Below are 15,445 nucleotides of genomic sequence, written 5' to 3' on the forward strand. Positions count from 1 at the left end.
TGGTTCCGAGTCCTACATATCATATCTGTGGTTTTGCTTTTTTTCTATTCTATATTTTGTCATTGTGTATCATTAAAAATTTATAATTTTCATTGTAATAAATTGTTTGTATAAGTATACTGCCCTCTTAATGCGTCCTCAGTTTAATGACAATACAAATATTGTATTGTATTGTATTGTATTGTATTGTATTGTATTGTATTGTATTGTATTGTATTGTATTGTATTGTATTGTATTGTATTGTATTGTATTGTATTGTATTGTATTGTATTGTATTGTATTGTATTGTATTGTATTGTATTGTATTGTATTGTATTGTATTGTATTGTATTGTATTGTATTGTATTGTATTGTATTGTATTGTATTGTATTGTATTGTATTGTATTGTATTGTATTGTATTGTATTGTATTGTATTGTATTGTATATTGTATTGTATTGTATGTTGTAAAGATTATATTTTGTGTGCGCGTATGCCCCCTGTGGACATTATTTTGTAAATAAAATATCTATCTATCTTCTAACTTTTAAAGTGACATTCATTGAAACAAGTATTAGGTATAGTGTGCAACTATTTTGAAAAAAAACAACTATTCAAGACAACCGAAAAAATAAATCAAATATTTGGTTTTCCTTCAAAATTTCTTTCATCACCATAGGTTTTCCTGACCACAGGAAGCTTATACAAAAAGGAAGAAGTAAAGTTATGATAAAGTGAGAGGTTATCTTAAAATGTCAAGAATAGTAACTTTACTACTAAATTTACAACTGTTTCCTGTTAAACATGCGCAGTTTCAATTAAATGGATCCCTGGGTAATCCTCATTGCGATGCAACCACCCAAGATGGCAACCAAAATCTAAAAGTAAACCTGACAAAGAAACAAAAAAATATAAACATTTTCACCTATATAAGTCGCTCTCACTAAGATATATTGACAATGGAGAGTGCCGGTGATCGCTCAACCCAAAAAAGTGAGTTCCTTGTGGGGTCTAAATACCGTCTTGTGAGAAAAATAGGCAGTGGGTCGTTTGGTGATATTTATCTCGGAATCAACATAACAAATGGAGAAGAAGTTGCAGTTAAATTGGAATCTGTTAAAGCTAGACACCCACAACTGCTTTATGAAAGTAAACTTTATAAAATTCTTCAAGGTGGAGTGGGTATTCCTCATATACGCTGGTATGGTCAAGAAAAGGAATACAATATTCTTGTTATGGACTTGTTAGGGCCAAGTTTAGAAGATCTGTTCAACTTCTGTTCACGCAGATTCACTATGAAAACCGTTTTAATGCTTGCAGATCAAATGATAGGACGTATCGAGTATGTCCACAATAAAAATTTCATTCACAGAGACATTAAACCTGATAACTTCTTGATGGGAATAGGTCGTCACTGCAACAAAGTTTTCTTGATCGACTTTGGGCTAGCCAAAAAGTACAGAGATAGTCGCACAAGAACCCACATTGCATATAGGGAAGATAAGAATCTTACTGGAACCGCCAGATACGCCAGCATCAATGCACATCTTGGCATAGAGCAGAGCCGTCGTGATGACATGGAGTCACTTGGCTATGTTTTGATGTATTTCAACAGAGGCAGTCTACCGTGGCAAGGTTTGAAAGCTAATACCAAAAAGCAGAAATATGAGAAAATTAGCGAGAAAAAGATGTCAACGCCAGTAGAAGTTCTTTGCAAAGGTTTTCCAGCAGAATTTGCTATGTACCTGAACTACTGTAGAGGATTGAGATTTGAAGAGGCTCCAGATTATATGTACTTACGACAACTTTTCCGCATTCTATTCCGTACCCTGAACTATCAGTACGATTACACTTTTGACTGGACAATGTTGAAACAAAAAGCAGCACAAGTAGCTCAGTCCACAGCTACAGCTGCTGCTACCGCTGGTCGCTAAATTTGCCAAAGTCTAATGTTGCATTATTGTCAGAAAATAAAAATGTATATGAATTTAAATTTGAAGAAAGTGTTTGAAAGTGTTGGATCGGTTCATTTGACTTGTGTAGGAATTTGAGAATTATATGTATTGTTATTAAATCTAAAATACAGGAAATTTCTGTTCCATCTTGAGTTGTTGAAAGATATGGCTCAAAGTCTAACTGTCAATTTTACTGTGATAAAATTTTGAAGGAAAGATGAAGGTTTTATGGAATGGTGCGTTTCAGCAGTTAGTGCTAATAAGCAGTAAAAATTTCCTTTATTACACTGTAAAATTTATCAGTGTAGGGATGAATAAAATCTTTTCATTACATGTGTGTATCCCAATTAATTTTAATATTTAGATGAAAGATTTATTTACAACAAATGTATGTGTAGTGTTAATATTATCCTATCTAATAATGTATACATTTTTGTTATGAAAGCGTGGAGGAAATAATTTTATGATGTAATGAATTTATTTTGTTGAAATATTTTTGGTGGTTAATTAGAAAATCTCTCAAAACAATTTTACTTGTGTTTTTATTTATAAAATACCCTTTTCTTTTTAATTCTTTCAATTTTTGAGGGTGGATGTTCAAAACTTGAGATTACATGTAATAATGTTTTCATTTTAAAAGAGTTGTTTATTTAATTAACATCATACTGCAATACCCATTTAATACAATGTTACTTTATGGTATACATCATTGTAGCATACAGTTGTAGTTCCATATTTTCCTCTGATAGCTACGTAATGTACATGTGGGATTTTTTTCAACTTTGATTGAATGCCAGATACATGTATGTATGTTGAAAAGTTACAAAATGTTATAACAAAACTTATAAATATGTGTGATATTTAAACATATATTTGTTGAAGTACATGTGCATTTCTAAATAGTGTAAAAAACAAAATGTGTTTTTAATAATGAGTCTAAATATTTAGGATTTTAAATTACTGTAGTGCTACATTTTGTTACAAATTTATGTCAAACTCGACATGTGTATTCACTGCTGTTCGATATTTAAAAAAGTCTTTAAGATTGATACATCTGATACATACAAAATGTACTATGAACATGTACATGCACATTTATTGTTTAATACATGTAGGTTCTTAATTATATCTATTACATGTTCACCTCACATGCATGACATGTATGTGTAACATGTGTAATTGTTGACATTTTCTGTTAAAATTATTTTGAAATAAGGAAGTACAATAATCAATGTACATGCAATTTTTTTATTTCTCAGTTTAATACATGTACTCTTTTAAACCAGAAATCATAGTTACAAAATTTTACAATATAAATATAATAACAGGTGTATATTGTACTTCATACATGTAATTGTATCTGATTATAATTTTTTATTAGTATCCTTAATACATTTAAAAACATTTAGTGTACATATTTATGTATATTATTTTGGCTCAGATGAATGTGTGTGAAAAGTGAAATTCTTATTTATACATGTATATTATATAAACATACCAAAATTCTTTTTTTTTTTTTTTAAACTTTCCACTTTTCTTTTAATTGACCTAAATGAATGCATCTTTTTAACAATTGTTTTTGTATGTACTAACTTCACGTGTAAGTACTTGTACAGAAAATGCTATTGATAACAGCACCATCATTTTTTGTACATTTAAACAATGATCTACATGTATGTATATAAATGTAATGTACATCTGCATCATGTTTTTTTTTGTACAGTTGCATTGTACACCATCAGCATTAGGCATTTTTTGCAAACTGGTTTCAGAAAACATCTTGGGAGACATTTGTTATTTTTTTCTTTGTAGTGTATTTTTTTTTGTAAGAATTTTGGTATACATTTTAAGTTAAACGCATCTACAATGAATTTACTTTGACAAAAATGCTTGTACATTTGCTTACACAATTGTACTGTACATGTTCATGTTATAATACATATATGTGTGTTCTGTTATATTCCTTATTTTGTTATTCCAACAGTGGTCTCCCATTTATTTAAACGTATCTAGGTCAAGTTATTTATTTGGGAGGGTATCTGATTATTTATAAAGTCTTTTAGAACATTTTTATTTTCCAAATTTACACTAGGAAGTCAAAAAATTTTCTTATCACTAAGGAAAAGTGATGTTTCAGATCATTAATTTAGTAATACGTTTTCTTTAGATCTGACTGTCAGTCGTGTGGAAGTCCCAGAAGGATAAATTTAAAGAAAATGTAAAACATTTAAATGTGTACTACATTTTTATTTGACCTTAAGGGAAAGAAATAAGTTTATCTGGAAATGAAATTACAAAAAAATGAAATAAAACATTTGAAAGAACATTTTTTCTGTACATGTACAAGTATAACACGATTAATTACATTTTCATACAAGAATGAGTTGATATTGTTCATTATTATAGTGCAGTTAAAAATGTTAACAAGGCATATCACACTTTGAAGTTAACATACATGAAGAGAATATTATTTTGTGTGGTTTCTATTATAGGGCTCAATTAACATAATGGAATACTGAATCTACTGATAATCTAGAACTTTTTTCTAAAGCTTGAAGAAATGTGAAAATGTGATAGTGGTATGAATGAGGGTATTGATGAATGGTATTGAACAGAAAAATTAGGTCTCTATGTACCTCATTTCCATATAGTTGTTATTTTGTAATGTAAATTATTAAATGTATGAATCTGAAGTTTTAATAAATGTTGGAAAACTGGTAAAGCTTTATTAACATTATTAGCATTATGAATATGATCATAAATACAAACTAAAAAAAGACAAAACTTGAGGGCTTCATATACAGAAATTGTTAATACATGTACTAGTAGATAATTACATGTTGGAATGTAATTGTAAACATACATGAGCAATGAGATTGTAAAAAAATAAAATTATCAGAGATAAATGATACATTTTCAATTTTCAAAATGTATTTGGTATGATTGCATTGGATTCATGTTCTACATGTAGATGATAGAATCTTCATGTATGCCCTTTGCAAATCTAAAAGATACGTATTTGTTCATTTCCGTTCTCAAACTGATGTTTTGGGATTTGTCCCTTTTCAAATAGAAAATTGGCTAATGTGTTGTCTTCTCACTCTTATTTCAAGATAAGATTTAGATGAGATTGCCAATGAGACACCACTCCACAAGAGACCAACAATATAGAAGACAGCAACTATAAGACTATTCAGCCTTCAACAATCAGAAAAACCCATACCACAAATTCAGCTTTTATTAAAGACCCTGAAATGACAGATTTTTTTTTTTAAATTGAACAAGAAAACTTATAACCTGATCTTAAATATAATCCTGATTTGGGACAGGCACATACAGAATGTGGTGGGATTTACCTAGATTGCTAACATTAAATCCTCCCCTTTATTTTACCTGGAACAGTGCAACAGGAAAACAAACTACATGTATTAAAATCAGTTAAAAAAGGTCTTAATTCAGCTGATCGATACAAGCAGAAAAACAAACAACTGATCATTGCAGGGTATTTATACATCCCTATGACAAAAAGAAGCCAAGTACATATCTCAGAATACCAGCAGAAACTAATAAAAAGAGCATGCCGCCTTCTAAGACTAAAATATCAGTACCGGTTGTAAGTACACATGAAACATCAAATGGAATTAGTGTAAAGAAGTCAACAGTCAAAAAAATATGACCTTGTGCAATTTCAACATCCAGGTATTGACAAATTGTAGAACTGAATGCTAGCTTTTGCCTCTACCAATATGTTATGAAACTTATACACAATGCTTATTACCACCAAACACAGATCATGTTTGAATAAGGGTGGTCTCACTTTCACAGTTTTGACTCGTTACTGTTTGTTTTAAATAATAATTATATAAAGTCTCTTAAACTCCAAGCAGTCTCTCATATGGTCTCTTGTGGAGAGTTGTCTTATTGACAATAACTCCCAAGCAGTCTCTCATATGGTCTCTTGTGGAGAGTTGTCTCATTGGCAATCATACCACATCTTATTTTTAGCTCACCTGGCCCAAAGGTGAGTAAATCTAGCATGTGGCAGGTGAGCTCCAATCCAATCTAGGATTGTAATTTATCTACTGAAGGTCAGTTTTAATCTCAATCACTTTTGCTTCCTCCACTTAAAAAAATTTACCACCAAAAATAACACAATAATGCATGCCGTGGTGTTCAACACCAATCAATCATCATCATGAAAAAGCAGGCGGGACATTAAATCATAATCATGCTTTGGACTGTAATCTTCAACAGTATTATAGATAAAGAATAACTGTAGCTGACAATAGTTAGCAGCAGGGGAACATCTACAAATAAGACATAATTTTCATAGTCAGTTAATTCATTAAAGGCGAGACAAACATTACTTATATGAGCAATACAGGGCCTTAAATGCAGACTTCATTTGTGTCACATGTGAGCTTATTTTTGGGGATACTATATTAAAGTAATAGGTCCACTTTTTTTCGTGTATAGAATGATTGTTATTTGTACATGGTTTTGATCTATCTTTATAAACTTGTATGTCAGTCAAACAGGTTCAATTTGACCTTCATCTCATTCATTGATGGAGTTGTACGTGTTATATTTTTGTGGTTAGATTAATTTCTTGGATACTAAAAGTAGGCCAAATACCGTACCTTTTGGTAAAGAATATAAACTGATATATGTCTCGCCTTTTTGTTATTTTGATAATGCAAATGTTGAAATTCAAAAAGCAACACTTTAGCATGTAAGTTTTGCAAATATTCAAAGTCAATAAACCATGACTGAAAGTACATGGCTAAACAAACTCCATGGAAATGAGATTTGCCAATGCTAATACAACTGTATACCAAATACCATTGACTTATTATAAGTAGTTCCCTTTAAACAGACCTAAACACAAACTGAAACATGTTGTCTGCTTTATGGTTGGGTTGTTGTCTCTTTGACACATTCCACATTCCCATTCTCAATTTCATGTAAACTAAGCAAAATTTCAAAGTCAATAAACCATAACTGAGGGGGCATGGTCAAATAATCTCCATGGTTATGAGATATGCCAATGCTTATTCAACTACATACCAAAATATCATTGAACTACCACTAGTAGTTATCCATAAACCAACCTAATCACAAACTAATAAATGAAAACTAAGCAAAAGTGTTTAAGTCAATAGACCATAACTGAAGGGGCATGGTCAAATAATCTCCATGGTTATGAGATATACCAATGCTTATTCAACTGCATACCAAAATATCATTGAACTACCACTAGTGGTTATTCATAAACCAACCTAATCACAAACTAAGCAAAAGTTTCTAAGTCAATAGACCTTGACTGAGGGGACAACAAATCTCCATGGAAATGAGATTTGCCAATGCTTATTCAACTGCATACCAATTATCATTAACCTACCACTAGTGATTCCCCTTAAACTGACCTTATTACAAACAAATACATGATAACTCTGCAAAAGTTTCAAAGTCAATAGACCATAACTGAGGGGGCAGGGCCATATAATCTCCATAGTAATGAGATGTGCCAATGCTAATACAACTGCATACCGAATATATTTGACTTACCACTAGTGGTTTCCCATAAACTAGACCTTATTACAAACTAATACATTGTTGATGTCGCCAACGCCAGAAACATGTCTGGCTTTTTGAGTCCGTCAAGCGAGACAAAAATTGTTAATGTCTAAATAAAGGGTTTTAACTTTAACCTTTACTTTATGGTTGACAGGCCACAATTTTGTGATTTTGTCATGTTTCACAGATACCATATAAAAGTCCTCTCTGTGTTGAAGACCCATTGGTGGACTTTGAATGTTTTTTGGCCATTGGTTGTGTTGTTGTCTCTTTGAAATTGACACATTCCCCATTTCCATTCTCAATTTTACTATTTATAAATTGATGTAAAACATGGACTATTTATAAATCATATTGACATTCACTGAATTAATACTGGAACTTACAATTTAATTTTCAACTACCAAAGAACAGCAGTGAGAATATCATTAATACAATTTAATGATTCAAACTAAAGATGTTAAACAATCCCAAACAGTTCTCTGATTTTGTGTTTAAAGGGTTCTAATATAAATTAATTATCATGCTCTGTATTATGTTAAGGCAAATATCATTGGAGCCCTTATTTTCAACCGGACAACCAATGAATTAAAATCGGTTTGAAAATATTAATAATTCAACTTTGAAAATATCTTTATTTCTCACAAAATACATATCACAGATCTTACTGGTAAAATTGCATTAATAATTGGTACACACAAATATAAACTAGAGATTTGACTTCCAATCTTGTAAAATAGTAGTTTATGCACAATGCTCATGGTTTTCTGATAAAATAAATAACGTTATATTTATGATTTCAAACAAAATTTTAAAACAATTTGTCACTCTTTAAAATGAAATAAAAGTAACAGTACTTTAAAAAGTGTGGACACACAGAAATGTCTTGTATTCATAAGTCCCTGAAAATAATGACATATTCTTGCCTAATGCCCCCTTTCTACATTAAAAAATAAGGCCTAACAATAAATTATTTCAAGTAACCACATCATCATGATTATCAGATACAAAATGTTTAACTTCTATACAACTGTCATTAGTTTCATCATTAAGTCTTTTCTTTGCAAGTTTTTCTTTTTCTTCATTTGCCTTGTCAAGTAAATGTTTAAAACTAAGATATATATCTTTCACATCACTGTCATTTTTCCGTTTCTTCCATTTTTCTACTAAAGCTTCATTCTGACCACCTTCAACAAACTGTCGTTCATCTTCAATATCTAACACTGTATTAGCAACCATGGCTGTCCCTTGTTCTGCTAACTGCTTTGACTTTTCCCTGAAATGGATACAACAAGAAAGGGGTGAAAGCACCAAATACAGGCAATAGCTCTATTGGCCCATTGGACAAGCTGAGCAGATAAAAAAATATTGTCCCAGGAATAAATTCAATTAGTAAATTTTAAGGTGGAAACTGCCTTTTTCGTCTGTAACGTAAGGGTACCCAAATTGCACCTAGTACCCAAATTGCACCTATCCGAGAAAAAAGCGCTGGAAATCGTGTTATTTTGTAAAGAACGTGCAACGATTGAATTTTCGTCATTTCCGTCCATTTTTGCGTCTCTGGAAAAAGTCAGGATGGTTCTACCTTCAAGGAAGCGGACAAAAAATACAAATACAAAGAGTAAGTCCTTACGAAAATGATGCCACACTGATAAACCCTTCATGCGACGATTGAAAAAATACACCTTTTACCCCTTAAATCGCCAGAATATTACCCGAAACCTAAGCGTTTATAAAGTATGAAACGTTTTGTCCAAAAAAATAAACGTCAGTAAATAAACTATTAAGGTATAGAACAAAAAACTGTGATGTGTCCCCAAACCCGTCAGTTCCGCCATTTTGTATCGATAACAACAAACAGGTGCCCTATGACGAGATGCAAGAAAAAAGGGCAGTTTCGACCGGGAACCATTTTAATATACTGAACACCATTAAAATTACAACAATGAATATAAAAAAAGATCAATTTGTAAAATTAAAATTTGATTTGATTTGTATTCCTATTAAACTGTAAAACATGAATCACAGAATCAGAAATAACATACAAAAAAATATGAGATGTGAACTTTTAAAGAAAAGAAAATCCCAAGATAGGAATTATATAATACTTTAATTTAAATTCCAAAATTTAGTAAGAAAATAAATTTCACTTATAGTTGGAATAAAACAGCAATCAAACATGAGCTCTGATGATTACTTTGCTGAAACATTACATGAAAAAATAGTCCATAAATACTTAGCCCTGAAGCATCAAGAAAAATACAAAAATAGAAATAAAATAGAAAGCGAATGTTATTTTATTAATTTTGCCATATTCAGACAACCTTCTTTTATAATTTATGGATTATGGTCTGTTTGTCTATTTTAAAACGCTTCCACGAAATTTGTATGGTGTTTTTTTTAATTTGACTAAAATGACATGTATTTCTCTTCCTACATAAATCTTATAAAGAACACTTTAAACATAGCATATTCATGCTTTATTTAAATTATGAAGAAAGTATATATTCTATTGATTAATTTCAGAAAATTACAAACAGTATAGTCCAGAGAGATTAAAAAGGGCAATAAATGCAGTAAAAAATGGAAATTCTTCCTATAAGGCTGCAAAAGAATTCAATATACACACATCTGTTATCAGAAGAAATTTAAGGAATGGAAACACCAACTTTCCAACACGAGTTTTAAATAATGAAGAAGAGCAGAGCCTTGTTACATATATTGAAAACTGCTACCAGAGAAACTTTCCACTAACAAGGAAAATGATTAAGATGTTTGTAAGACAAATAATGAAAAAGATGGGAAGAGAGATACCCAATCAAAAAGGGCCATCCAATAAATGGTATAGGAGCTTCTTAAAAAGACATAAAGATCTGTCAATGAAGAAGCCACAAATAATAGATGGAGGGCGCCAGAGAATGGCAAATCTTACAGTAATGAAACAGCACTTTGACCTTCTGGAAGAAACATTAAAAAGGCTCTGTAAGTCATAAACCTAAGCAATAATTAATGGTTACATGTATCATTAAAAAAAAAGTAATTACTGATCAGGCCATCATTGGATGGTCATAGTATTCACATTATAACAATTGAATTTTTTAATGTAATCATATAATCATTCATTCCTTTTTCAAATTATGCACTGATGCAATATATTTTTTTTTACAGGATTTCATTTGTATTTTGGGAATATATATTCCTTTTCAATCTTCTGCCATTGTTTATACATGTATATAAATATTAAATTAGCAATTATGGTATACAGTTTATATATTTCTTTAAAAGACAGTTACTTAAAAAAAAAAGACTATAATTAGGTCACATTAACCTACATACATGTATTAAAACACAGTTAAGATTGTTCCTATTACAACTGCAACTTTGTAAATTTTCAGGTATATTTGACAAAGGACAATTCATTTTCAACATGGATGAAACAGGATTTGGGAAATCCACTGTGATAGATAAAGTTTGTACACCAAAATCATCCCATTCTTATACAAAAATGGTAACAACTTCACAGCACACAACAGCTGTTGTATGTACATCAGCTGATGGGAATGTTCTGCCAACTATGGTTATATATGAAAAGTCTTTCCCTAGTGGTGCATATAGAAGAGGTAACTTCCAATATATTAATGAAAAAAATATATATTTCTCCTATATCATGTATATATAAATTTTCTTCGCTTAATTTCTGATTAAACTAATATAATATAGATATAGTTACGGACTGGTTTATTTGTGATAATTTACATACCTGAATTGGTGGAAGCATGGGATTCTAGTTGCAAAATATCTTAATAACAAAAATTGATTGCAACTTATACTGAGATATTCAGGAACTATTTTTTTTTTAAATAAATAGAAAAAGTATGTTGAAATTTAAAATATGTCTTAAAGCCATATATCCATATTCTTTAAATCAGATATGGATACAATTAAAAACAAAATGTTTGATTGATTGAATAGTACACCAAATTTAACAATAGACATGTAATATAAGGCATCTTAAATATCCTTTATAAAATCTCTATTTTTTTCCTTATATAATCATGATTATTACTTGCATGCATTTGTTTACTTGTTTTTTGCAAAGAAAATGTAATGTAATTTGTTTCTTAACAGGTATTCCAGAGGCATGGTTATTTGCGAGAAGCCCAAATGGATATGTAGATTCAGAACTGTTTATCCAATGGTTTAAAGAAATCTTTCTGAACTCAACTTCTCATTTGTCTCAGCACAACATCCTCTTAACCATGGATAACCATGAAAGCCATCTATCTATAGAATTGATAGATCTGGCTATTGCAAGAAATGTAGACCTTTTCTGTCTTCCACCCCACACAACACACATACTACAGCCCCTTGATGTTGGATGTTTTAAGCCATTAAAGAAGGAGTTTAATGATCTGTCTCTTATGCTTGGATATGCTAGTACAGATTTAATAATTGGAAAAAACAGGTTTGCAACTTATAATACATTTTGCACTAAATTATATTAATACATTGGTTAGTCGAGCAATTTTCAAAAGAGAGGGTTTCAAACCCACAATAAAGGGTAAAATTCCAACCTTAACCTGGTACCTTCCCCTTGGACCCTCAACTGGTATATAATACATACATATTTGGAGTAGTTTTAGTTTGATATGCTTTAAGATATTTACTTCATACAGACTCTCATACATGCATTTATAGTTTACACAACAAATACACTTCTAGTTTGAATCAACTGGAATATATAAATATAAATCTTATTTAGAAAATTATTTTATTAGAAACTTGTAATAAATTTGTTTCATATTTTTTTTTAGATTTGCTCAGGTTCTAAGTACAGCCGTGGACAAGGCATTAAGCCCATATATTGTAAAAAATGCATTCCGCAAGTGTGGAATTTTACCATTTAATAGAGAAGCCATAGACAGAAAGAAATTGGCTCCACTGGACAAAAGTTATAAAGGGTCAACATCTGATCATACTGATACAGACCCATTATGTCATTCCTGTGGACAGTTTGTTTATGGTCACCCATTAGTAAAGGAGGGGTTGATTCCACAAGATCTTGCAGACATTTTTGTCCCAATTATTGGCAAAGCAAAGAAACAGCTTAACACCAGAGTTGTTACAGTTGCAAGGGTTATTACAGGTAAGCTATAACATACATTAAAATAAAGGCCTCCCTGTGACGTTCAGATGAAGTACAGCAATAAAAATTAGCTTTTTTTGTATTTTTGTATTTTTGCATTGCATGTAGTGATTTTGTTTAATGGATTGATACCCATACATATTGGCCTCCATTAATACATGTATTATTTAATCAAAACAACAAAGTATCTTAAACAAAATATTTCACAAACCAATAGAAAACATTGGACATAGAGTGACAATACATATTAAATATAAAGTTATGGGCTTTTATATAACATATATTCAAATATACTGTACATGTATATAATACTAACATATATAACAGGTATAAAAAGTTTGAGCATATTCATTTATCTTAGGATTAGAATGGAGAAAACAACTAGAGGACAAGGAGGAGAAAAAGACCCAGAAAACAAAAAGGCAACCAAGACAGAATAGTAAAACATCTGTTAATAAACAAAAGTCGAAAAAGAAATCTAAGAAACCAGTAGAAAAACTAACACCTGAAGTAGAAATTAGTGAATGTGGTGATGATTTGCCAGAGCTGTCCCGCCCAAAACCAAAACAGAAAAGGAAAAGAAAGGTAATAATTTGAAGACTGAAAAAATAAAACACATTGAAGAATAATTCACATGATTGTAACACTGAATTTTAAAAAATTATATAATTTCAAAATAATGAAAAATATTAAATCTATATATATACATGTATATAAGCAGTTCATGCCTTTTCAACTTTTACAAATATTTGGGTAAAATGAAATTCAAAGATATAAAATATACCCAATTATTTCTAAATCTTTGGTATAATGGTCATAGGTCATATTTATGACATACTCCCCATTTCCATTCTAAACTTTATGACATTATGATTGTATATTAATCATGTTAATTAGATATAGGAAGATGTGGTGTGAGTGCCAATGAGACAACTCTCCATCCAAATAACAATTTATAAAAGTAAACCATTACAGGTCAAGGTATGGCCTTCAACACGGAGCCCTGGCTCACACCTAACAGCAAGCCAAAAGGGCCCCAAAAATTACAAGTGTAAAACCATTCAAACTTGAAAACCAACAATTTAACTATATATAAAAAAAAAAATTAAAAAAAAATAGTTAATCATATGATCTTTATACTGGTATTTATTTATTTCAGACTGTTGATGGTGGTATGGAAATGTCAACAATAAGTGATTTGAAAGATTGTGAGGACGATGAGTGCTATACGTGTGGTGTGTGTGGTGTAAGAGGGTGTGTGCAAGATGACAATAATGGTATTCTATGGGTTGGGTGTGATAATGATAGGTGTATGAAATGGTTCCATAGAGAATGTATTCCAAGTGATCAACTGCCATATGTTGATCTCAGTCTCATTGTTGACAGTGATTGGCATTGTTTTTTATGTAGTAATAATAATAATAACAATGATATCAATACATTTATATGTCAAGTTTGCATGCTCACAGAAGAAAATGTTTCCATGCCTGACGATGAAATGTTTTGGATGCATTGCTCTGTATGCATGCATATGTTTCATCAATCATGTGTCCCATCAAATATATTTACAAACTATCAAAGATGTTTAGCTATCTCAAGACAATGGGTATGTGGAAGATGTCCTGAAAATTGAATATGGAAATTGCTCCAAGTTTGTAATTTCATTTTGAATATAATAGGTTATCGTGGTTATTTTTTCAACTTGGAATAAATTTTTATTATGTAATAGAAAGTGTTGTTGTGCACTGCATGGAACATTAAAATACAGAATTAACAGGGAATTTATCAAAAAAAAATCTCATTCAACAAAAAAAAATAATTTAGTAACCCAAACAGTCAGGTGTGGTCACCAATAAGACTGTGAGGCAATATATCTTTGCAATGAGCAAGAAATTCTTATTCTAAAACCCATTGATAAGAAACCATATAGTTGACCCCATCTAACATACAAAAACAAAAACCATACAGGTCACATATAGAAAAGAAGATGTGGTCACCGTACGGCCTTCTACAATGAGTACAGCACATTCTGCATAGTCAGCTATAAAAGGCCCTGCATGGTTTTAAAGACAATGTAAACATGGTAAAACAATTCAAACGAGAAAACTAACAGCCTTATTTATGTAAAAAAATGAACGAAAAACAAATATGTAACGCATGAACAAACGACAACCACTGAATTACAGGCTTCTGACTTGGGACAGGCACATACATAAATAATGTGGAGGGGTTTACTTTTCTATATCAAATGCTTGGAATGAATCAGTATATTTCTCATATCACACCAATCCACACACCCTTAGCATATCTTTTTTTATATAACAACAATAAATCCATTCCTGGATTTTAACTGACAACTTACATGACTTGTCACTGCAGTTTTACAAGTATCCAGGTCACAGAGGTAAAAAATGTAGATGAATTGCATTCATTCAATTCTTATCCCAACACCTAAACTGATTAATCTGGTCATCAGTCACAACAAATAATCTCCTTAAAGATGAGAAATATATTTTAACCCTTTTGAAGTCGACACTGAGTTAATTAATTTGATCCTGTGCATGCTGCAGCTAAAAAAAATAGTACTTTCACTTTCACTTTCGTTTTTTGTTAATTTCCGGTGGTGTCAAGGTCTGATATCGATTGCCAAGAATATTCCTAAGTTTACCAAATTGTCTGAAAAATGAGTTTAAGAGTGAAAAGTATTAACTAAATGTTTATACATCTTGAAAAATCCCAAAAAAAATCAAATTACTAAAAAAATTGACATTTTCACTGATGGGTGCA

At 30.8% G+C, this 15,445-nt stretch overlaps 2 protein-coding genes and 1 pseudogene across 3 annotated transcripts in view; 2 read left to right on the top strand and 1 right to left on the bottom strand.

Annotated features, from left to right (window-relative positions):
- LOC139525559 (tRNA-dihydrouridine(20) synthase [NAD(P)+]-like) overlaps positions 1 to 15,445 on the bottom strand; it is a 627,966-nt gene that overhangs the window by 590,324 nt on the left and 22,197 nt on the right. Inside the window, exon 15 of one of the 2 annotated variants that reach the window (XR_011664925.1) lies at positions 8,212 to 8,788. Coding sequence is in view for 1 of the 2 variants with exons in the window: in XM_071321008.1 (XP_071177109.1) it covers positions 8,488 to 8,788 (301 nt within the window). In the remaining variant the exon portion in view is untranslated. Of the gene's footprint in view, positions 1 to 8,127; positions 8,789 to 15,445 lie in introns of those variants that run through there. The other variant, XM_071321008.1, reaches the window with a different exon arrangement.
- LOC139524835 (casein kinase I pseudogene) lies at positions 762 to 4,657 on the top strand (annotated as a pseudogene).
- Positions 9,088 to 14,413, top strand: LOC139522621 (tigger transposable element-derived protein 6-like). Its single transcript, XM_071316086.1, has 7 exons — positions 9,088 to 9,133; positions 10,039 to 10,494; positions 10,908 to 11,132; positions 11,641 to 11,977; positions 12,327 to 12,658; positions 13,020 to 13,243; positions 13,818 to 14,413. The coding sequence occupies exons 1-7, from the start codon at positions 9,088 to 9,090 to the stop codon at positions 14,289 to 14,291; spliced, it is 2,094 nt and encodes a 697-aa protein (XP_071172187.1). The 3' UTR covers positions 14,292 to 14,413.

This window comes from Mytilus edulis, chromosome 5, assembly GCF_963676685.1.
Source record: "Mytilus edulis chromosome 5, xbMytEdul2.2, whole genome shotgun sequence".
NCBI classification, from domain to species: Eukaryota; Metazoa; Mollusca; class Bivalvia; order Mytilida; family Mytilidae; genus Mytilus; species Mytilus edulis.